A 23,872-nucleotide genomic window follows, 5' to 3' on the forward strand; every position below is an offset into this window, starting at 1 on the left:
CGAACTCCTCATGATACAAACCCGGGGTTCAGAATTTTTTTGCCTCGCCTTACGAACTTTTTTCGGCTTACGAACCCACCGCAGATCGCAAACTGGCGCTCCACTGGGCGCCGCCACCCGGCTGTCGCCTTTTAAAACAGCTGGGGGGCTTCTCGGTGTTCTCCCGAACCCAAACTTTTCTGGTTCGGGAGGCCACCGAGAAGCGCCACCACCCGGCTGTCAACTTCTGAAACAGCCGGGGGGCTTCTCGGCGTTCTCCCGAACACCGAACCCGGAAGTTTGGGTTCAAGTTCCGGAGGCCGCTGAGAAGTGCCTGGCTGTTTCAGAAGGTTACAGCCGGCCGGCAGCAGCCAGCAGAGCGCCGTTTCGCCATTTTTTTCCCCCTTTGTACACATTAATTGCTTTTACATTGTTTCCTATGGGAAACAATGTTTCGTCTTACAAACTTTTCACCTTACGAACCTACTTCTGGAACCAATTAAGTTTGTAAGACGAGGTATTACTGTATAAGCCCTACCTCAAAAATAAGCCCTGGTGAAGATCATCATCAGCCCAGAGGGGTGGGTGTGGCTGGCAGTGAGGGTTTGGGGACTAACTGGCAGCCTGCACAGCCCAGGTGTGTTGATTAACCTGTCCAAGCAGCAGGCAGAGGCAGGTGATCCAGATGTGCTGTGCAGGCCACAAGAAAGCCAAGAATCACTGGCCAGAGCAGGCAGGGTTTTTTTCGATTTCTCAATAAAGGGTTCCAATCAGTAAGAAATGTAGACATGTCTTTTATTTGATTACATTAAGTATTTAGCCATCTTAGCAAGTGCCATCATTTTCACCTAGCATTCTTTCATTGTGAATAATGTTGAATTGCATGCAATAATCTCACTACAGTAATCATGCATGAAAACATGCTTCACTTGTATATAGAAATTAAGGATCCTTTACTGGAGAAATACTTTACTGGAGAAATAAGTCTAAAATACTTTTTAAAAGTCTAGAATTTAGGAAAAGGTTTGCATTTTGCATTTTTTAATTTTCTTATTTATTTATCAGATTTGTATGCCGCCCCTCTCCACAGACTCGGGGCGGCTAACAGCAATAATAATACAATGTAAACAAATCTAATATTTAAGTTAATTTAAAAACCCCAATTTAGAAGCCAATCATACATACTGACATACCACGCATAAATTTTATAAGCGTAGTAGTGGAGACTGCGGCATTTGTTCTTTATTTGGGTTGTGATTTTTATCTTACATTACTAAAACATTTTTAAATAAGCATTTGTTAAAGAATCCCAATAGATTCGCATATTGTTGTAAGCCGCCCTGAGTCCTTCGGGATTGGGCAGCATAGAAGTCAATAATATATCTAATATAAACCACGTAAGTATGGTATTTGAGCCACTATTCATGTTTGACACAAGCCACAAATTACAGTGAAAGGAAATGCCTCAGACTTCAAGCATTGGGCATGAACTTTAAGAGCAATCGGTCAATTTCTAGATCAAATAAAGTTTGGTTCATTGACGTGATGATCATCAAGAAGAAAAACATGCTTTGGTCTCGTGATGCAAGAGGATAGGATAAAAATAATAAGTAGGTATGGATGGATGAGGTCAGGCAAACTAATGGAATATCCTCAGAAGAGCTGTGTGTTATTGCTAAATGAATAATGGGGTGGGGGGAGGAGCAGTCCTTCAAGACTACCAGTGTTTGTCCAGGCAGTTCTCAGAAATAAATGCCAGCTCAGTTGAAACTAACTTGTTGAAATCAAAGGTTCCCAGTACTTTTCATCTGGCTAAATAAGATGCTAGAAAAATAGCAGAGGTACCAACCAATATCTCAGAAAACAAAGATGGAGATGGTGAGTACAAGTGCACTAGAGTGCCTTCCGTCCCCTGTCCTATTGCTCTCCTATATCTCCTATACCTTTCTTCTATTCCTATATATCTTCTATTCTTTCATTGATATGTTCTATTACTTTATCTTCTTTTCTATTATTTCTTAGATATATTTTACTATGAGTATCTTCTCTATAACCTTCATCATGTATTTTTCTATGTGTATATAGATATATACCCACTAAAACCTTCATTGTGTATTGGACAAAATAAATAAATAAATAAAAATGTATTTTAAATAGGGTTCTCCTTAAGCCTGCTATGAAGAAAAATTGACCTTTTTTAGAAAGTATAAATTATAGCTTTTAATTCCATTTCTGTCCTTCTGTCTGATGTGAAGACATTTTCTATTTCCAATAACATTCATAACCACCCAAAACTCCTTTAAAAAAAACAAGGGTTTAAGTAAAATAATTTATGAAACAGAATCATTTGGCCATTCCAAGAGCCAAGGTGCATGATTAAATGTTTAAAAGGAAAACAGCATACATGATAAATGGAGCAGTTAAAAGTTTATACAGTATTTGTTTTATATTCTGTGAATTCACTTGAATATATGAATGTCCATTTGTACATGGATAGGAAGATTTAATAAGAATATTTTGGAGGGGCCAATGCACCTATCCACTCTTAGTGGATTTGTTGATCTGTAAACTAGGAAGTGATTTATAACATAACGATGCAGTGGAATGTATGCTTATTGTCTTGATGTTTTGTCATATTACTTATTAGTTGTAATAAAAATTTGAAAATGAGGACCCAGATTGTTGGGGCAATATGCTGACTCTCTCTGTAAACCACTGGAAAGCACCACGAAGCGGTATATAAGTCTCAATGCTAATTGCTGTTTTCTGATTTGCATTCTAGAAGGGAGCTTTCCATGCTTCCTACGCCTTGGACTCTCCGTGACGGACATTTTGGCGCCCTCTTCTTTCAAACGGGACGACGCCCGCCATTTCCACGCGACCACGTGACGCGAGGGCGGGAGGGAGAAGGCTCCAATGAGGCGGCGGGGTGTGTATGTGGCGGCGTCAGCTCGGAACAGGGCGTCACGTGACGTGGACCGCGGGATGCCTGGAGGTTGCCTGAGCTCCTCTGCTTAGGAGGGCGCGCGAAGCTTAGCATTGGAGCCCTGGTTGCTGCTTCTGCCTTGCGGGGGTTACGGGGGTTACGGTGGTCCGTTGGCCTCGACGACGCTGCACAGCAGCATCCCTTTGCTTGCATGCATCCTCTAGTATCTGAGCTGCCAATGGAGACCTCAGACATGTCCGCGCATCTCGCGGACTGCCGGTCGCGCGTCCTTTTTTCCCCCTTTTAGTGTCGTGACTGTTCGCAGCTGAGGTCCACAAGATGCGCTGCGCTGTTCCTGTGCTCCCGGCATCCGAGGAGGACCGCTTGCATGTGTTGAATTACTCAGGCATTGCCAGTCCCGGGCTCCTTTTCCAGCCCCTCCCTTCTAAACATGGCTTGCAAACATGTTAAAAACAACGGTTTACATTAAATGCTGTTGGAAGACACCCAGGTCGAGGTAGGTTCGGTTCATGCTAATATCGCATTTCTTACAGGCCTTTTCTTCAAACGCCCGGCGTCCTTTTTTTCCCCCTAAGAAGCTGTTGGTCTAATGAGAAAAAGAATTCAAACTCATTAGCTGGGTCAGGGGTAGGCAAAGTTGGCTCTTTTATGACCTGTAGACTTCAACTCCCAGAATTCCCGAGCTAGCATGATTGGCTCAGGAATTCTGGGAGTTGAAGTCCACAGGATATAGAAGAACCAACTTTGCCACCCCCTGAGCTGGCTAATGCTGTAATTACACCAAGAATAGAATAGAATAGAATAGCATTCTTTATTGGCCAAGTGTGATTGGACACACAAGGAATTTGTCTTGGTGCATTTGGTCTCAGTGTACATAAAAGAAAAGATACATTTCTCAAATAAAACTATATAATGGGTATATTATAAAGTGTTTTCTGTTCATCAAAACCTTCAAAGAGTTCTAGACAACTTGAAGGCTTTTACACCATGTTTTGGATGTTTTAGGTTAGTCCTAGTAAAGTAATTATAGCAGGTGGCAGCTCTTGGTCAATCTTGGGGTGGGGGAACCTAAACAGCCTGCTTAGGAAGGAAGATCTGCAGGAAATCCCAGAGCCAAAACCTTGAACTTAAAAACTGTCCTCAAAGAAGACAAGATCACCCATTTCCATGTTGTTCACAAGATAATAGCCACTCCGAGTCTCCGGAGAGGGGCAGCATACAAATCTAATTATTATTATTATTATTATTATTATTATTATTATTATTATTATTATTATTATTATTACAAGGTGGTTCTTATGAACCAGGAGTTAAGTTCTGCTCCAGCTTTTAACGAATATATTACTTGGTCTTAGAGATTTTTTTTTTCTCTGGTAGGCATAGGAATGAATACTAAATAAAAAGTTGCCGGATCCACCACTACCAAATTTTTAAAAATTCTTCTGTTTTTTATTGACCACACAATGAAAATGGAGACCAGGATTTTATTTTCCCAGAAAAACCATTTTTTCCTGACTAAATTATTGAATCTAACCCTTTTCTAGGAATTCCTTGATTAAGATAGTCAATTTTTTGCTATGTCATGTTTCTCTTGTACTAAATTTATATTTATAATTTTAGTTCTATTCATGCTTGAGCATGTATAAATGTACATATAGAAATAAAATGAAATTTAGTAAGGTTCCAATGTAATCAAAGCTTGCATTCAGACATTAGGAAGGTTAGGTAGCCTTTTCTGTAGTTCCTATGTCCTTTCTCACCCTCCCTTATTCCTAAAAGAATAATGATGTCCCCTTTTCTCACAAAATTAAAGGGTGATGATGGACAGTATTCTACCCATTCTGTCTCGTCAAGATGCTACCAGTGAATAATGATTTTTGTCAAAGAACTTTGGAGAGCTGCTAGTGTGTCCAAGTAGGTAAAAAATTGTTCAGGCCAGTCATCTGACTTTATATGAGCAATAGTAATTTGTGTTAACTTGCTGGTTTCTGTTAAAAGGGATTGTGATTTGGACTAGTTTTGTGTGATTTTTTTTGTTTCTATCTCAGTGCTGACATGGATAACTCCCTTGCACGTTTATCTTCCCGGCAATCTAGTATAGAGGATGTGCTTAAAGGAACCTGAGGAATGGCTGCATTGTGACCTTGCCACAACACCCCAGAGCAAACCAGTTTTGTCTTTTATTCCAGTTAGGCAATGGTCTTAGAGACAATGCAGTCTTTAAAAGAGATGTTTAGTTAGCCTTTTCCATCTTCTTGGAATGGAATTGAGTAAGACTTTGTGGTTAAATCTCAGAGATTGGGAAGGGAGGGAATAGACACTGTCTGGATTCACACATTGCACTAAGCCATAATGTGGTTTGCTTGGCTTGGCATAACTGGCTAAATTGTTCTAATTTGGCAGCCGTGGTACATTGCTTACTGTTGCACAAGAATCCAGCTAGGCGAGTAGAAAAGCAGTATATGCACTGAATAAATATTCTGAAACATGTAGATAATGTTATTTTATTTATTTATTAGATTTGTATGCCGCCCCTCTCCGAAGACTCGGGGCGGCTAACAACAATAAAGAAGACAATGTAAACAAATCTAATATTAAAAAATAATCTAAAAAACCCCAATTTAAGAGACCAATCATACAAACAAGCATACCATGTATAAATTCTATAAGCCTAGGGGGAAGGGAAAAATTTCAATTCCCCCATGCCTGACGACAGAGGTGGGTTTTAAGGAGCTTGCGAAAGGCAAGGAGGGTGGGGGCAACTCTGATATCTGGGGGGAGCTGGTTCCAGAGGGTCGGGGCCACCACAGAGAAGGCTCTTCTCCTGGGTCCCGCCAAATGACATTGTTTAGTCGACAGGACCTGGAGAAGGCCAACTCTGTGGGACCTTCTGAAAAATCTCAGTAAATGTTTTTTTCTTCTTTTTCTTGCCTTGTCAGTTCTCAAAAGTGCCTTGAACAAAATTAGCCACCTTACCAGCAACATGGTGCTATCATTTCTGAAGTGTGTGCAAGAACTTCTGCTCATCTTTGCCTTGTCTGTAGCCTCTTCCTGGTCTAATGACTTTATCTACCATGACTATTGTATTATTGGGGCTGGCCCTTCAGGCTTGCAGATGGCCTATTTCCTTCAACACGCAGGTCGGAACTACGTTGTCTTTGAACGCAGAAATACACCAGGGCACTTTTTCACCTTGTATCCCCGTCATCGAAAATTGATCAGCATCAATAAACGTTACACTGGCAAATCCAACAGTGAATTCAACCTTCGCCATGATTGGAACTCATTGCTTAGCCACAATAAGCAGCTGCTTTTTCGGCACTACTCTCAGGATTTCTTCCCTGATGCTGATACTATGGTGCATTATTTGACTGATTTTGCTTCCAAACTAGCCCTCCATGTGCGCTATAACACATCCATTGTACTTGTGATGCTGGAAAAAGATCCCAAGGCTTGGAATGGTCATTACTTCATCCTCAGAGACCAAAATGCTAAGAATTACAAATGCAGGTAAGAGATGAAAACAACTTCATCTTTTCATTAAAAATAGTCATGTTGCATGGATGCTCCCATAGTAAAAATGCAGGTGTTCTTAATTAGTAGTATCATTCATGCATAAACCATCTAAAATGTTGTAAGCTGCCCTGAGTCTAGGGAGAATAAATAAATAAATCTTTTGGGGACTGAAGATAATTAAGGTGCCAGTGCATATTTCAGAGAGACCCTTTCAAGCTACAATTGGGTAACCTAAACACTTCCCCATTCCATTCCTTCACTCACCAATGTAACTTTCCCTATAGATGTTCATTTGGAATGTGGACACATTGTTGAGTGTAACAGATCTGCTGTCGGTGAGATGTGAGCTGGTTGATATATTCTAAGGCATATACAGTTACTGAGAGTGGGAAGCATATAAATCTGTTTAGTAGGTAACATGATTGTGAAACATTATTTCCTTTTGCTGTATAGTTTATAATTTTGTAAAGTCTTGTATTATCCCTCTGAGCAATTTTTTCCCTTTTCTTGAACCAGTGACTAAACTCTTATCTTTTCTAAAATTGCTTCAAACATTCTGGATTCAGTTTGCGTTGCTTGTTTCTAGTAATTTCTATAGTATGGTCATTTGCTTTTTCTCTCCCATTAAATTGATAAGTAATCATCTCTTGCCTCATGTATACCAGTGGCTGATCAGGGCACACTGAGTTGGCCTTCTCCAGGTCCTGTCAGCCAAGCAGTGCAAGCTGGCGGACCTTAGGAGCAGAGCCTTCTCTGTGGCGGCTCCAACCCTTTGGAATCAACCTCCCTCCAGAGATTCGCACCGTTCCCACTCTCCTGGCCTTTCGGAAGATACTGAAGACACATCTTTGCTGGCAGGCTTGGGGCTGTCAAACATAGATATGTTGCTCCAGCACAAGTTATGACTGAGATATGGATGAATGTGATTGAATGGTTTTTAAGACATGGGTTTTTAGGGTTGCTTAAATTAGATTTTAGTATGTTTAATGGTTTTGTATTGGTCTAGTTTTAACTTCAATTTCTAATACGCTATGTCTATGTATTTGTTTTTTTTATGCTGTAAGCCGCCTTGAATCTTCGGAGAAGGGTGACCTAGAAATCAGTGATAGATAGATAGATAGATAGATAGATAGATAGATAGATAGATAGATAGATAGATAGATAGATAGATAGATAAGAGAGAGAGATTGGATGGATGGATGGATGATAGATAGGGCTACCTGAGATCTAATTTTGTTGGTTTGGGGTTTCTCTCTTTATAAATCACAGTTCTTTTCCTGCACAACTTTATTGCTGACATTAGAGTTTGGTGAAGCATGTAAATAATACTTAAGAAAGATATTTTGACATATAAAGTGGCTGACCATAATCAAAATGTTTTTTCTCTATTTTAGTGTTCTTTTGGTGGCCACAGGTATGTGGGTCCCTCACGAGGTGAACTTTCCAGGTTCAGAATATGTTGAAGGTTACGAATCTGTGTCAACAAATCCAAAAGATTTTGTTGGACAGTCTGTATTGATCTTAGGTCGGGGAAATTCTGCCTTTGAAACAGCAGAGAACATTCTGGGTGTCACCAATTTTGTACACATGGTAGGCCGATCTCGAGTTCGTCTTTCTTGGGCTACTCATTATGTTGGAGATCTGAGGTAAGACTTCAGATTCATATGAACTGTTACATGTATTCAGAAATATGAAAGATAAATATTTTTAGATGCGTTTCATCCAAATTCCAAATAAAATGTTGAAGAGTTCAGGACCCAGGATTGAATCTTGTTGCTCTCTACTTGGTCTCTTCCTCCAGTTTAACAGGGAGCTATTGATTAGCACACTTTGAATATCAATTTTGAAATAGCTGTACATTCATTTCAAGGTCATGCACCTCCATTTTAATTAGATTCCCAATCAGAATATCCTGAGGCATTTTATCAAATATTCTGCTGAACCAAGATATTGTGTGATACAAGTCTGCAGTATTTCTCTAGCATGTTAAGAAAGTGATCACAAAAAAGTTTAGTCTGGCAAGACATACTCTTGCCAAAAAGCATTACATTATTTTAAAGTAATTTTATTACTCTAAATTTCAATTAAACTAATAATAATTAAACTAATTACGAGAAAAGTGGATTCCCCAATCATGTTTTGATTGGTCTTAATTGCTTCTTTATTCTGTTTCTTATAATTGCCTGGTGGAACACATACCCTCTTGTTAGAGAAACCAAACTAGAAATCAAATTGTTTTGCCTTTTCATTGTAACCTATTAATACAGTGATACCTTGTCTTACAAACTTAATTGGTTCTGGGATGAAGTTCTTAAGGTGAAAAGTTTGTAAGACGAAACAGTGTTTCCCATAGGAATCAATGGAAAAGCGATTAATGCGTGGAAGCCCAAAATTCACACCTTTTGCCAGCCGACACGCCCGTTTTTGCGTTGCTGGGATTCTCCTGGGGCTCCCCTCCATGGGAAACTCCACCTCCAGACTTCCGTGTTTTTGTGATGCTGCAGGGGAATCCCAGCATCGCAGAAATGAGTGCTTTGCTGGCAACGGAAGTCCAGAGGTGGGGTTTCCCAGCGAAGGGAGCATCAGTGAAATCGCAGCATCGCAAAAACACCGAAGTCCTCGAAACCCCACCTCCGGACCTCTGTGCTTTTGCGATGCTACAATTTCACTGAGGGCTCCCCTCACTGGGAAACCCCACCTCCAGACTTCCGTTGTGGAAGTCTGGAGGTGGGGTTTCCCAGCGAGGGGAGCTTCGGGAATCCCAGCAGCACAAAAAACGGGTGCTTCGCTGGCAACGGAAGTCCGGAGGTGGGGCATCCCAGCGGCGGCGGTGGGTTTGTAAGGTGAAAATAGTTTGTAAGAAGAGGCAAAAAAATCTTAAACCCCGGGTTTGTATCTCGAAAAGTTTGTATGACGAGGCGTTTGTAAGACGAGGTATCACTGTACTTTGCCATCTTTTCCATTATATCAATTCTTTTCTCTTCATTTAAGTTAAACATCTTTGGTTTGTTTAATGAATCAAGCTTGATTCATTTTGAATTTTAACCTCTTTATATAGATCCATAATTTGGACTGTTGTATATCTGCCGTTTTTTAGCAATCTGTCCCTCATTCCATCTCCCATACACAGTATCTCCTCTTGGTTCTTAGTAAGCCTTTTTTTGCAGTTTTAGTAAGTAATCTTAGTAAACCTTTTATGCAGCCATAACATTGTCTTCTGATGGATTGCACTTTTTCTTTACTGAATTGCTTCCAGTGGTGTGTGTAATACAGTGATCCCCCGATCATTGCGAGGGTTCCGTTCCAGGACCCCCCGCAATGATCGGTTTTTCGCGAAGTAGCGCTGCGGAAGTAAAAACACCATCTGCGCATGCGCAGATGGTGTTTTTACTTCCGCAGCGCTAGCGAGGAGCCGAAGATTGGGGTTCCTGGGAAGGGAACTCAGCTGGGAAGCGGCGCTGGGGTTTCCCCACCGCCCACGCAAACTCCTCGCTGCCGCTCACCCGCCCTTCGCCCGCCCACGCCGCTCGCTCGCGCCGCTCCCCAGCTGAGTCCTGAAGCCAATTCGCTTCAGGACTCAGCTGGGAAGCGGCGAGAATGAACGGCGTGGGCGGGCGAAGGGCGGGCACGCGGGCAGGCAGGCGGCGGACAAGCCGTTTGCTGGCGCCGCTCGCTCGCGCCGCTTCACGGCTGAGTCCTGAAGCCAATTCGCTTCAGGACTCAGCTGGGAAGCGGCGAGAATGAACGGCGTGGGCGGGCGAAGGGCGGGCGAGCGGCAGCGAGGAGTTTGCGTGGGCGGTGGGGAAACTCCTCGCTGATGCCCGCCGCTCGCCCTCCCGCCAGCAAGAGGGGGAAGACCTAGGGAAGCCGCCCAGCAGCTGATCTGCCCTGCGCCATCTACGCATGCGTGCCCATAGAAAAAAAGGGCGCGCATGCGCAGATGGTGTTTTTACTTCCAGGTTGCAAAATCGCCATATAGCCATTTCGCAATGATCGGGATCGCAATACCCGGGGGATCACTGTACCTCCATTTTTAGGAACTCCACCCACTTACAGCTCCTTTTCCTATTAACTTCTCCAGCAATGGGATCTTACTTATTATTATTCTCTGTTCATTAAAATCTTTCATGAAGATATGCTTTCAATTGTACTCCGCTTTACTTTTCTTTCAAATAATAACTACATTTTCTGGATTAAGTGCGCTTTTTGGTTTGCATCATATCAAGAATAACTGATTCCTATGCCTTTGTCGGCTCTGAAGGAAAAGTTATTAAGGAGAGAAATCAGGAGTTTTCTGCAAGGACGATGCCTTTCAAAATTAATCTCCCAACAGATGTTGGAATAACAAGTTTCCTATCATTCCATGCCTTTTGTTTTTTGGAAAGGCACATCATCTTGGTTGGTCCAATTAACTCTGCCTCTCTATCCCGGCTTGAATAGAGTGTATTATTATTTCAGAAGAACAGCTAGGCTAACCTGAGACAGTTGGGGAAGAATGTTGTGTAGACCAGTGTTTCTCAACCTTGGCAACTTGAAGATATCTGGACTTCAACTCCCAGAATTCCCCAGCCAGCATTTGCTGGCTGGGGAATTCTGGGAGTTGAAGTCCAGATATCTTCAAGTTGCCAAGGTTGGGAAACACTGGTGTAGACTGATAGCTCAATATGCCAAACAGCCCATTTTTGCCCACTTTTTCTCTAGCAACCAGTCCATATAGAGCATCTGTTTTGTTTGATAACAATCTTGCCCAGTATGATAATTCCAAGACCCATCTCCCTTTTCATGTCTATCCTTTTCTTACCTGCTTAGAATAAATAGGTCAGCAACTCTTTGAAGAACTAGGCAGAAGCATTTTGGTCGTTGCTGTTTATTATAGAGTGGACCTTTTATTTTTGGTCTTCAAAGAACAAAACATTGAATATTTGTGAAAGAAGCACAGTGTGAGCAAGTATGGACCTGTAAATGAGATATGCTTGATTTCAGTAAGACATAAAATGGACATTTGGGGGATTTGAGATAATGATCTCAAATCAGTCTGCTGCAGGATGAAGCCCTCATCATTTAATATTATGGACCATAAATCTATCAGGTTGATCCAATGTGGGTTGGGAGACTATGTTTTTCAACCTCCCTGTTTAGGGCTGAGAAAGAGTGTTTAATTCAAAGTAACCCAGATAGCTTCTAAAGGAAGACTATAACCTACCAACTTTTAGTCTAGTACCTTAGCCCCTATCCTACAGAAAGATGGTCATTCACAACTTTTTAGTGTGAATACATTGATGTAGTAATATTTTTTTAATTATAACAAGCGATTGTAAACCCTCCTAATAAGAAAAAAATAAAACAAAAGGCAGTCTCCATAGTTATTCTTTCTGATGTTCCACAAGATATTCTGGTTTGATTTGTTAATCATCTTCCTAATATATTTACAAAAGAAAATATAATAATTTGAAGTAAAACAAAATACTAAAACTAATGTAAAACATAATAGCAACACAGGAAGTTGCTTCATACTTAGCCAGAGAGTTTACTTAGACAGAGAAGTCAGTCATCTGCACCTCTATAACTGTCTGGTTTGGTTCTGCTACCCAACAAGACCGACACAGACATCAGAGAATAATCAGAACTGCAGAAAAAACAATTGCTACTAACCTGCCTTCCATTGAGGACGTGTATACTGCACAAGTCAAAAAGAGGGCAGTGAAAACATTTACTGACCCCTCGCATCCTGGACATAAACTGTTTCAATTCCTACCCTCAAGAGGTCGCTTCAGAGCACTGCACAAGACACAAGGACAGTTTTTCCCAAACACCATCACTCTGCTAGACAAATAATTTCCTCAATACTGTCAAACTATTTACTAAGTCTGCACTACTATTGTTACTAGTTTTTTCTCATCATTCCTATCACCCATTTCCTCCCACTTATTACTGTATGACTGTAACATGTTGCTTGCATCCTTAAGATTTTTATTAATATTGATTGTTTCCTCATTGCTTATTTGACCCCTATGACAATCATTAAGTGTTGGACCTCTTGACAAATGTATTTTTTCTTTTATATACACTGAGAGCATATGAACCAAGACAAATTTGTAGTGTGTCCAATCATCCTTTGGCCAATAAAGAATTTATTCTATTCTATTCCATTCTGTATTTAATCTAGAATTGCTACAATGGGTGGCAGCTATTTTTCTAAATATGGCATATAAAATTTACATCCCACCTATTGTTTTCTTTTTCCTTCCTTCCTTCCTTCCTTCCTTCCTTCCTTCCTTCCTTCCTTCCTTCCTTCCTTCCTTCCTTAGAGCAATTAACAATGGGCTCTTAGATACATACCAGTTGAAGTCTTTGGATGGACTTATAGAGGGTGATCTAGAAGATTTAGTTCTCATCAAAGACAAAAAAGGGAAGCTGCACATCACCCTTCGGTTCTATTTGGAGAACAGCAATAGCAGTGATCCAGAATCTGTCACTCTTCCACAAGATGAATTAGACAATTTTGCCACTCGTGCCCCTTATGACCGTGCCATTCGCTGCCTGGGCTGGAAGTTTGACTTTGCCATATTCAACAAGTAAGGTGGGATTGGTTCTAATGTGACAGAGGGATAGGATGTTTGGGAGGGTTGATACGTAAAGATAGGTATGTGGCATGGATTGAACTTTCTGAGCCTCAAGTCATGCAAAATGTCATGCAAAATGCTTTCCCGTCTTTTATTAAATGTAATATTTGCGGTACTTTATAATGATCTATTTCACATTTGCAAACTTAGTTCCATAGTAAAATGGTTTGGAGATGAGCCTTGGTTGCGCAGTGTTTAGAGTGCTCGCTGTAGTTCACCAGTTAAAATCTCACCAGGCTCAAGGTTGACTCAGCCTTCCATCTTTCCGAGGTGGGTAAAATGAGGACCCAGATTGTTGGGGGTGATCTGCTGATCCTGTAAACCGCTTAGAGAGGGCTGTAAAGCACTATGTAGCGGTATATAAGTCTAAGTGCTATTGCTATTTGACTAAAGTGCTTAGCTATTCCCATGACATTGTCTTTTATCTTTCTGGGACTCCATGAGCAGTAAAATGATCTTCTATCTTTTTTTCATCCAACTATTTTGTTGTTGCTATCCCTTAATTTACTCTAAACTAAAATAACAATTAATTGGTTTCCATTATTGCTTTAAATGATTTAAATAGAGCAAATTATTGTGTCTCACATGAAACTTGCTTTGCTCTCCTTTAAAAAGCCAGTAGCTCTGCAGTTAGGATGCACTTATCTAAAGGTAATTGCATCATAAGTCTGTTTAATTTCAGGGCAGCAATGTATGGATATGCTTCAGTTCTGTGCCCAAGTTATGATATGTCTGGTTGTCAAAAAATTAAACTAGCTCTCTGGTCCCTTCTTTGGGAGACAGATCTTTCAGTCAGTCCCCAGAAATAAGAGGCAGCTGAAATATGAGTGGCAGGGCAGCTGGGTAAAGTGGGGGCTACCTCAAGCAAGTAGGGGAAGTCCTAGGAGCCCCTGCAGGCTGAACTTACATCTCTTCACTTGGGTGCTGAAAATCCTGCGTGGATTTCAGCAGGGAATAATACTATCTACTTACAACCTAAGAGATCACTTAACAACCATAACCAGGAATGCCAGCATTGCAGTCACTGAGAGAAGCAGTCGCATGGGCATCTTGCTTAATAACCACTTTACTAACTGAGAGAGATTTTGGCTCTAATTGTGATTATAAGTCAGGGACTACTTGTAAAAAAGGATCTGCAGTTCAAGCATAAGGATACCCAAAGTAACACTGTTGAAATTATCTTTCCTATCTAAATGTATGTTTATACATTTAGATAGTTGCCTTATGCCAAGTAGGAGTGTCACTGGAAAAGGGATATTTCATGAGTCTTTTAACATGTAGATGGTCTCAAAGTCAAGGCTCATACACTGCCTCTTCTATTGAAATCTGTGTTGTCAGCCAGACTCCATTCTCGATACATTTCTCTCCCCTACCCCACAAGGTCTGTTGGTTTGATGCATGGCAAAGGCAGTAAGAAGAAGTATCCTTTGATCAAGCCCAGCTATGAAGCCAAAGCTACACGGGGTCTCTTTCTTCTCGGAACTGCAAGCCACTCGGTGGATTTTAGGAAATCTGCTGGTGGTTTTATTCATGGCTTCCGATACACAGGTGAGTTTTGGACATGGGGAGAAAGATTATTATTATTATTATTATTATTATTATTATTTATTAGACTTGTATGCCGCCCCTCTCCAAAGACTTGGAATGTAAGAAAGCTCAGCAGTGATGTCCTGGCATTTGAGGCCTATCTCTCTCTCTCTTTTCTTTTAAATCAATTATTCCATTCTTTTCTTCCATTTATCAACAGAAATAACATACTGCATTTTTTCAGCAATACCTTTTCTATTATACGCAATGATGAAAGTAGCAAATGCAAGTGAAAAACACAACTAAAAATTCAGTTTCAAAAGCCAATTAGTTATTATGCAACACATAAGCATTACACTGCCAAATGTTATTTTACATGCTCTAAAATATTTAAATTACAATTTCAATATGCCATAAAATAAAATGGGCAGGAAAGAAAAAATAACATTCAGGTAGTACATTCATAACAGCTTCCCACTGTATCATATTTTCTCTAATCTTTCTCATTGTTCCTACAAAGAAAAGCATTTTCTGTATCAGCAAAAAAAAATGTTCTTCAGATATTTGTAATCCATAGTTTCTGGTATCCCTCATCAGTTTTTGGAAGGACTGCCCAACAATGGTTGTGATATTAATAAATCTATCAGATGTGAAGACCAATAAAGTCTCAAGAATCTGAATTTGTGGGACAGTCAACAAATAATGTAGTAACAGCATTATCCATGGTTTTCTTCTGCCTGCTATCATGTGAAACTATGCTAAATAGTTGTGAATTTTTTGGCTGTAGCCCAAAACTCATTTGTTGCACATTTTAGTGAGCAGTTTTCTTAGCATGTATTATTAAGTAATAATATCTGCCTCTTTTGTTCTTCCTCCATTATGCAGCCCGTGCAGTTCATCGCTTACTAGAAGTCCGTCACCACAAAGTGCCCTGGCCAGCCTCCAACTATCCTGTTGTGCAGTTAACAAATGCTATTGTCAGGCGGGTGAATGAAGCATCTGGGCTCTATCAGATGTTTAGCGTGTTGGCAGACATTATTTTGCTGAAAGAGTGAGTGAGTAATGATACTCGAGTGGAAGGAGGGGTCTCTCTTTTAGAATCAATGAGTGGAAATTGGTTACTAATTCCTTTGAGTAAAACATCTGCCAAGCACAGCCAAGAGGGAACTCCTTCTTTTCATCCTTCCCCTTCTCTGCCACTTTCATGACACTATGAGTCCTCCAAGCCTCTTCCAAAGCAACAGTCCCCAACATTTATTTGTTTGTTTGTTTGTTTGTTTATTTATTTATTGGATTTGTATGCCGCCCCTCTCCGTAGACTCGGGTCGGCTAACAACAGTAATAAAAAATAGCATGGAAATCCAATACTAAAACAACTAAAAAACCCTTATTGTAAAACCAAACATCCATACAAACAAACATACTATGCATATCTCAGTTCCCCCATGCCTGACGGCAGAGGTGGGTTTTAAGGAGCTTACGAAAGGCGAGGAGCGTGGGGGCAATTCTAGTCTCTGGGGGGAGTTGGTTCCAGAGGGCCGGGGCCGCCACAGAGAAGGCTTTTCCCCTGGGCATCGCCAAACAACATTGTTTTGTTGACGGGACCCGGAGAAGGCCCACTCTGTGGGGCCTAACCGGTCGCTGGGATTCGTGCGGCAGAAGGCGGTCTCGTAGATACCCTGGTCCGGTGCCATGGAGGGTTTTATAAGTGATGACCAACACTTTGAATTGTAACCAGAAACTGATCAGCAACCAATGCAGACTGCGGAGTGTTGGTGTAACATGGGCATATTTGGGAAAGCCCATAATTGCTCTCGCAGCTGCATTGTGCACGACCTGAAGTTTCCAAACACTTTTCAAAGGTAGCCCCATGTAGAGAGCATTACAGTAGTCGAGCCTCGAGGTGATGAGGGCATGAGTGACTGTGAGCAGTGACTTTGCGGGTTTGCAGCCCAGAGGGAGAGAGGGGAACCAGACTACTTGAGCAGTGGAACTACACATGCGCCTGCACATTGGCCTTCCGCTTGCACGAGTGGAGCTGTGTGCACACAGCCCACCACTCGTGTCAATATAGCTGCTCATGCATGTGTGCACTGGCCTACTTCTCGCACAGCTCAATAGGGAGCCGCGGTCCAGGGGTTGGGGATCTCTGCTCTGAAGGGTTTATGTATCTGGAAAGCAGATTCTGAGAGGCACAAGACCTGCGTGGCAGGAAAAAGAAAAACCATACAAGGTTTCTAGTCCCCCAATAATCTATTCTACCCAGTTTTGCCATAACAATCCTGTACGGTAGATTAGGTGGAGAGTTAAAGATTGGTCCAAAGCACCAGTCATTATTATATTTAGTATATAACCTGGCCCTCCCAATTTTGGTTGTTAACAATGTTACTTTGATTCTTTTTTGACTAACATTCCTCAATGCTAAAGATAATTGCTCTAAAGCTATTCCTTTGAGAAGGATGTATCAGTTCAAATGTTTATTTATATAGTGGGATTGATTCTAGTCACATATTTTTGTTCTTCCAAATTCAGAATTCAGTGAATGAACTAAAAGATTGAAGCAAGAGCATAATCAAGGTTTTTCTGTACTTTACAAGCTGTTCCTTGTAATATATATTAAAATACTGTAATCCTTAGATCATGAAAATACAATTGATAATCATGGAGTAAAGCAGAATTTAAAATTAATTCCAAATGCTGAATTAGCTAAGGTAAAAAATGCAATCCCATTTTTAAAAAAATCATTTGCAATCAGTCGGCTGGGCACACCAGTATTAGCCAACTTACCTTGTTGTATTTGAAATGTATTTGTGGTCCTAGGAATGCTACAAAATTTGAATACCTGGAGGAGTATCCAGTTGGAGTTATACAAGACCTGGAGTGGCGCACAGGAAGAAAGGTGCAGGATGGACTTTTTGTCATTATAATGGAGTATGGAAAGAATTTCTCTGGTCCTGACAAGGATGTCTTCTATTATAACCGTGCAATAGGAGAGCCAGAGCATGCTTGGCAGTCTAATTTCCTGCATCCTGTAATTTATTATTACAAGCAACTTCCCACTGGTAAGCAATGTATTTTTTATTCCTTCTATCTTCTTTTATTTCTTCTGGGTCCTATTCTTTTTAATATGTTTGTGAGTGACATAGGGGAAGGTTTGGTAGGGAAGGTTTGCCTATTTGCCGATGACTCTAAAGTGTGCAATAGGGTTGATATTCCTGGAGGCGTCTGTAATATGGTAAATGATTTAGCTTTACTAGATAAATGGTCAAAGCAATGGAAACTGCAGTTTAATGTTTCCAAATGTAAAATAATGCACTTGGGGAAAAGGAATCCTCAATCTGAGTATTGTATTGGCAGTTCTGTGTTAGCAAATACTTCAGAAGAAAAGGATTTAGGGGTAGTGATTTCTGACAGTCTCAAAATGGGTGAACAGTGCAGTCAGGCGGTAGGGAAAGCAAGTAGGATGCTTGGCTGCATAGCTAGAGATATAACAAGCAGGAAGAGGGAGATTGTGATTCCGCTATATAGAATGCTGGTGAGACCACATTTGGAATACAGTGTTCCCTCGATTTTCGCGGTGGTTGCGTTCCGAGACCGCCCGCGAAAGTTGAATTTCCGCGAAGTAGAGATGCAGAAGTAAATACACTATTTTTGGCTATGAACAGTATCACAAGCCTTCCCTTAACACTTTAAACCCCTAAATTGCAATTTCCCATTCCCTTAGCAACCATTTAGATTATTACTCACCATGTTTCTTTATTAAAGTTTATTTAAAAAAATATTTATTAAAAGTGGATGAAAGTTTGGTGATGACATATGATGTCATCGGGCAGGAAAAACAGTGGTATAGGGGGGGGAAACGCAAAGTATTTTCTAATTAATATTTTTGAAAAACCGTGGTATAGACTTTTCGCGAAGTTTGAACCCGCGAAAATCGAGGGAACACTGTACTGTGTTCAGTTCTGGAGACCTCACCTACAAAAAGATATTGACAAAATTGAACGGGTCCAAAGACAGGCTACAAGAATGGTGGAAGGTCTTAAGCATAAAACGTATCAGGAAAGACTTAATGAACTCAATCTGTATAGTCTGGAGGACAGAAGGAAAAGGGGGAACATGATCGAAACATTTAAATATATTAAAGGGTTAAATAAGGTCCAGGAGGGAAGTGTTTTTAATAGGAAAGTGAACACAAGAACTAGGGGACACAATCTGAAGTTAGTTGGGGGAAAGATCAAAAGCAAGATGAGAAAATATTATTTTACTGAAAGAGTAGTAGATCCTTGGAAAAAACTTCCAGCAGACGTGGTTGGTAAATCCACAGTAACTGAATTTAAACATGCCTGGGATAAACATATATCCATCCTAAGATAAAATACAGAAAATAGTATAAAGGCAGACTAGATGGACCAGGAGGGTTTTTTCTGCCGTCAGACTTCTATGTTTCTATGTTTCTCCACTAATTATAGTGTTTCAAGTAATGTTAAAAGTGTCCAAAAGTTGGATATACTTTAGTATGCTTTGAATAGCCTGCCCACCCACACCCACCCCTCCCTCTCTCTCTCTCTCTCTCTCTCTCTCTCTCTCTCTCTCCCCCTCCTTCCCTTTCTATTTCTGATAACAATCTCTGGCTCCTCCCAATAGAACGTGAAATGAGACTTTGCCCACCAGATTGGCCCTTGCCTCGCCCAGACGCAATCCATCACATTGTCGAAGATTTCCTGACTGACTGGACCGCACCAAATGCACATGTCCTCCCACTGAGACGTTTCTTGGAGAATTGCCTTGAAACCGACTTGCGCAGATTCTTTGCAGGTATTCTGGGAACTGATTAGGAATGAATCCGTGGGGAATGGAAGCAGGCAAATAAGCCAGGTTGCCATTAGATTCCTTTCAGCTGAGATGCGTGTTTACACACAATCCCTCATCAAAGTGAGTCTTGATCTTTATTGGAGTCCTTGGAAAGTAATAGTACCAGAGATATTGCCAATGAATTCATGATCACCTGAAATGAGCACAAGGTTAGAAAAGGACAATTTGGACTTACAACCATAGTTTATTATTTAGATTTGTATGCTGCCCCTCTCCGCAGACTCAGTTCCCTCTAAGCTGAGCAGTGAGCAATCGCTCACTTAAAAATCATCATCAACTCAGAGTTTTCCAAACCTGCCCAGAAGCCGAGAGGGAAAGAGTGAGAGGGAAGGAGAGAGAGAGGAAGAGAGAGAAACAGATAGAAAAAAGAGAGGAAGGAAAAGAGAAAGAAAAAGAATGGGAGTAAGGAAGAGAGAAAGAAAATCAAAATCTAGTTTGAAACTAGCTCAACTATTTAAGTGGCATTTTGATATTGATAGAGTTGCCCTATTATGAGCTCACTGTTATAGACACACAGTACAGTATTTTATTTTGAAATTCTCTGAGGCAAAACAGGGTGGGGTTTTTGTTTGTTTGTTTATTTATTTAATATTTCTGTGCCGCCCAGTCCCAAAGGGACTGCCGCTCAGACACTATACTTTTCCGCCCACCCCCCAAAAAAATTAGAGGGAACACTGCTTACAACTAAAATATTTGTACTGAGAATTGCATATTAAAACTAGATTTAAGAGCTTTGTAGTAGTACATTTCCATGGATTTCTTGGCAAGAGCTATATTCTCTGGATTAGCATACTAAAGGCAAAATGGATTTTTATCAAACATGTCATAAATACTAGTAAATACATTTGCATATCTCCTCTCAGTCAAGGACTCCCGAAAGTCACAGTTCCTGTTATGAGGAGATTGTAAACTCACAGTTCTCATTCATTCATCTCCAGAATTTCAACAATACATGTGCAAAGATCTTCATGTCTGTTTGCCCAGGAAGCACATAAATGTTTTTGCTTACAGTTTTAGCTCTTGGGGGAGGCAAGAGCACAAACAGGTTGAGCTAAACTTTGCCTGTACATTGTCTATTAATATATCCTAAATGAATAAGCTACATGTTTGGATTTGATGCTGACTGACTACAATATATGAATACAGCTATTATAGTTTACAGTGAGCATTAGTTGTGTTATACTTACAGCACATGGATTCTATCCGCAAGTCAGAGAACTATTTAGAAGACAACAAAGTCCAGGTCTTTATATCAAAAGAGCAAAAAGTACAATTCACAGGGTGCTTCATGTAGCCCACCAGCATCATTTTTGGGTGCCCACAGAATCTTCTTAAAAGAAAAAAATTAGCTTAAAAACCTGGGTATTTTTGCATATAGAGACAATTTGGCAGGTTTAATTGGTGCCTAAAGCCTTGTAGATGTTTTATGCGCATGTGCAGAAGCAAAACACACATACCGAAACACAGGCGCACCTGCATCTCCGCGCATGATTTGGCTACCTGCAGTAGCATAATTGGGCTGGACTCCAGTTGCACTCGGAGCCATGGAGGTGAGCACATGTCACCGTTCTACCTTAGCAGCCCACCTCTGATTATATTTTAGAGTGAGTTAGCCTCTAAAAATATTTCGTATTTCCTTATCATAGGGACTTAAACAAACTCAGATTATTGCTGGTTCACATACTGTAGGAATCTTTGCTAAAGTTAGCAACTTGATTGCACACTAAGAACCATAGTCTACTAGTGTTCTGTCTGGGTTTTCCCAGACCTCAACACCAACTGAAAAAACAGCCAGACACTCTGGTAAAAGCCAAAAGTGTTTTATAGCTGGAAAAAATAAGCACAAAGGAAAACCTGTCTTCACAACAGACAGGCTATAATACGTTACAGCAGGGTCCTGATGTCCAGTCAATACCACAAGCTTCTTGCTGGCACCCCCCCCCCAAGGTTTCAATAGTCCAAGGCACAAACCAGGATTGTAAGCCACCAAAGTTCACAGACAGGTCTCACGAATCTCCAAGATAAAACTCCACAAGCCAGGAAGGGTGGGTCCGCCTTTTATCCTTTCCCAAGAGCACCACACCCAAACCCAGCTGTGACCTCTAATGCTGGAAATACTTAGCCAATTGAGTCCGTCTCTGATTAGCTCTCCTTTGTCGCATATCTATGATGTCTTGAGCATTTTCCCCTAAGGAATCCAGGCTGCTTGCTGGGGAGAGCTCCCCCTGGTGGGACTCTGGCTGTCCTTCTTCTTCAGCCTGGGATTCCTCTTCCTCGTCAGTCTGCACCTCCTGTTCCTCAGCCTCTCCCTCTGAGCTGGAAACCGACAGAAGGTCAGCCATTCCCGGAGGGGTCCCAGACTGAACCACAACAACTAGGAGGGTGAAAGTGCTATTTCTCCTTACTACCATTCTGTTTCAGTTCTTGGATATAACAATCTATAACATATGTCGTGGAGATCACTTTTTCCCTTTGTTTGTACAGAGTCCTGCTTTCTGTTTGCCTTCACACACACGAGACTGCCTCCCTTCTGCCAGCAAGGGTACATGAGAAACCAAGGGCTTGTGGGAAGTGAAAAGCTTCAGCATCACAGAGTAGCAACAGAAATGAATGAACGTACAGCTGTGAAGTCTCAAGATGAACGAGAGAGTGACACTATGCAATCCCAAAACCAGCTGCTGAAAAGTACAAAGATATCCAGTCGTGGGCTGCAGCATCTTACAAGCACCAAGGATGAACTTTAGCCTCCCCCCTGCCATTTCAAAATTCACAAGCACTACAGCCACAATCCCACCGCAAAGATCTGCAGAGGAGCTCCAGCGTCCAGTATTCCTAACTATTCCTAGATGAGGAGCACATCTCATCCATGCCATGTTCTTGCACAAATTTCCAGATCTTTATGAACATGAATGTTTATACTTTCCTGGGTGGGACTGAACAGAAGAGACTTTAATGTGGGAAATCTTACGCATTTGGGAAAAGTGATGTCTCTAGGACATTAAGAATGAATAGCTGAGCCTGGCTCCTTTTCTACCAGATTTTCAAGCTGCATTGTTATTATAATCTTTAGTGTGTTCTATAGAACTGGCATGGAATGCCAGTCTGTTTATTTCAAGACAGAATGTTCTTGCATGTTAACAGAGTATAACCTCTGTTTGCACTATGCCCTACTTTAGTCATGTGTTTCCTATTTTATGTATTTTTCATATTTTTTAAGGTTAAAAGTAGGCTAAGAATATTGTCTGCACTTTTTTGCACCTTTACCTCCACTGCATCAATTACTCTGACTTCCATTGAGTTGTGTGTAGCAAACTGGAATTATTCCAAGCTCATTTCTTATTTATATCTTCTTTTTGGTGGATAAAATGAATTACATTCATATATCATCATCATCTGTTTCAGCAGACCACATAAGAAATCTTTGCCTTGATTCGTAGCATACACTGCCTCAATATATGAATCTGCCTCCAAATTCAGGAACTACATTCCCCAAAATTCTCAGCAAGACTTTGTCATGGCTAAAAAATTAGGGAAGAAAAAAATCCAGCAAGTCTGAGAGCTATTAGATGGGAAATAGCTGTTCATAACAATATGAACACTAGCCCAAATTGCCCATTGCTGCTATTGCATAATCAGTGTTAGAGAAGGAACTAGCTCCGTTACTAAAGCAGAAATTAGTGTAACCTTCATTTAATGACACTGATTCATACCAAGCTACCTCCATTATTCTACCACATTACACCTATCTTCATTCTTGCCTGTTCTTATTGTGAGATATTGTTGCTATTTCCTAAATATGCATGATCAGTACAGATAACCTGAAGGGAACTTAATCCACTCCAGCTCAAGCATGAATATTCAATGAATTTATATTTTGCATGGCTGATACTCAGATTAATATGAATATGCAATTGCTTTGGGAGTTAAGACTAGTTATTAGTATGGTTTATTAAACAAGGTATGAGTTGTATGGTTATGCAAGGTATATGGTTATACCTTCCCCAAAGGTCAGATTTTGCTACTATTCCACAGAGAACAGTGATATCATCTTCTCAGGCTATCATATTCTTCAGCCATTTAATACCTTTAAAAATTAAAGTTATTTAATGAATACCTTTATGCATTAACTATTCAGACATCTACAGTAATTCCAAGGAGGAAAAGGGCAATTGCAGCACCTTCAGTTTGAGAATATTTGTCTTTTCTAGAACAGTATTTTTATTATTAACTTAAAATACTTGTCAAGTTAATAAAATTAATTAGTGTAATTTAATTATGAAAATAATGTGTGTAGTCTTAAACTGTATTTTGTATGGTATTCTTTGGGATGAATCTTTTAAAACATTTTTATTTTATCATTAAAACTAACTGCAGAAGGATATGAATGAAGAGCCATTCACAAAGTCCC

General features: G+C 40.6%; 1 protein-coding gene across 2 annotated transcripts; it reads left to right on the plus strand.

The window, feature by feature from the left end:
- The first annotated feature begins 2,897 nt into the window (after positions 1-2,897).
- Positions 2,898-23,746, plus strand: FOXRED2 (FAD dependent oxidoreductase domain containing 2). Of its 2 annotated transcripts, XM_070756197.1 has the most exons (10): positions 2,898-3,422; positions 4,740-4,840; positions 5,866-6,436; positions 7,837-8,088; positions 12,751-13,017; positions 14,447-14,613; positions 15,478-15,643; positions 17,413-17,654; positions 19,237-19,407; positions 21,949-23,746. In XM_070756197.1, exons 3-10 carry the CDS (start codon positions 5,910-5,912, stop codon positions 22,206-22,208), a joined length of 2,052 nt encoding a protein of 683 aa, XP_070612298.1. In that variant the 5' UTR covers positions 2,898-3,422; positions 4,740-4,840; positions 5,866-5,909; the 3' UTR covers positions 22,209-23,746. The 2 variants fall into 2 exon arrangements, with proteins under 2 accessions (XP_070612298.1, XP_070612299.1); XM_070756198.1 differs by lacking the exon at positions 12,751-13,017 and having other exon boundaries at positions 2,991-3,422.
- The last annotated feature ends 126 nt before the right edge of the window (positions 23,747-23,872 follow it).

Source organism: Erythrolamprus reginae, chromosome 6, assembly GCF_031021105.1.
Source record: "Erythrolamprus reginae isolate rEryReg1 chromosome 6, rEryReg1.hap1, whole genome shotgun sequence".
Classification (NCBI taxonomy): Eukaryota; Metazoa; Chordata; class Lepidosauria; order Squamata; family Dipsadidae; genus Erythrolamprus; species Erythrolamprus reginae.

Excerpts from the sequence above, each read along its gene's own strand:
- FOXRED2 (XM_070756197.1), top strand. The coding sequence starts at position 5,910 with ATGGTGCTATCATTTCTGAAGTGTGTGCAAGAACTTCTGCTCATCTTT. Across the intron at positions 6,437-7,836 it reads GCTAAGAATTACAAATGCAG|TGTTCTTTTGGTGGCCACAG; the intron begins GTAAGAGATGAA and ends TCTCTATTTTAG. Across the intron at positions 13,018-14,446 it reads GACTTTGCCATATTCAACAA|GTCTGTTGGTTTGATGCATG; the intron begins GTAAGGTGGGAT and ends CTACCCCACAAG.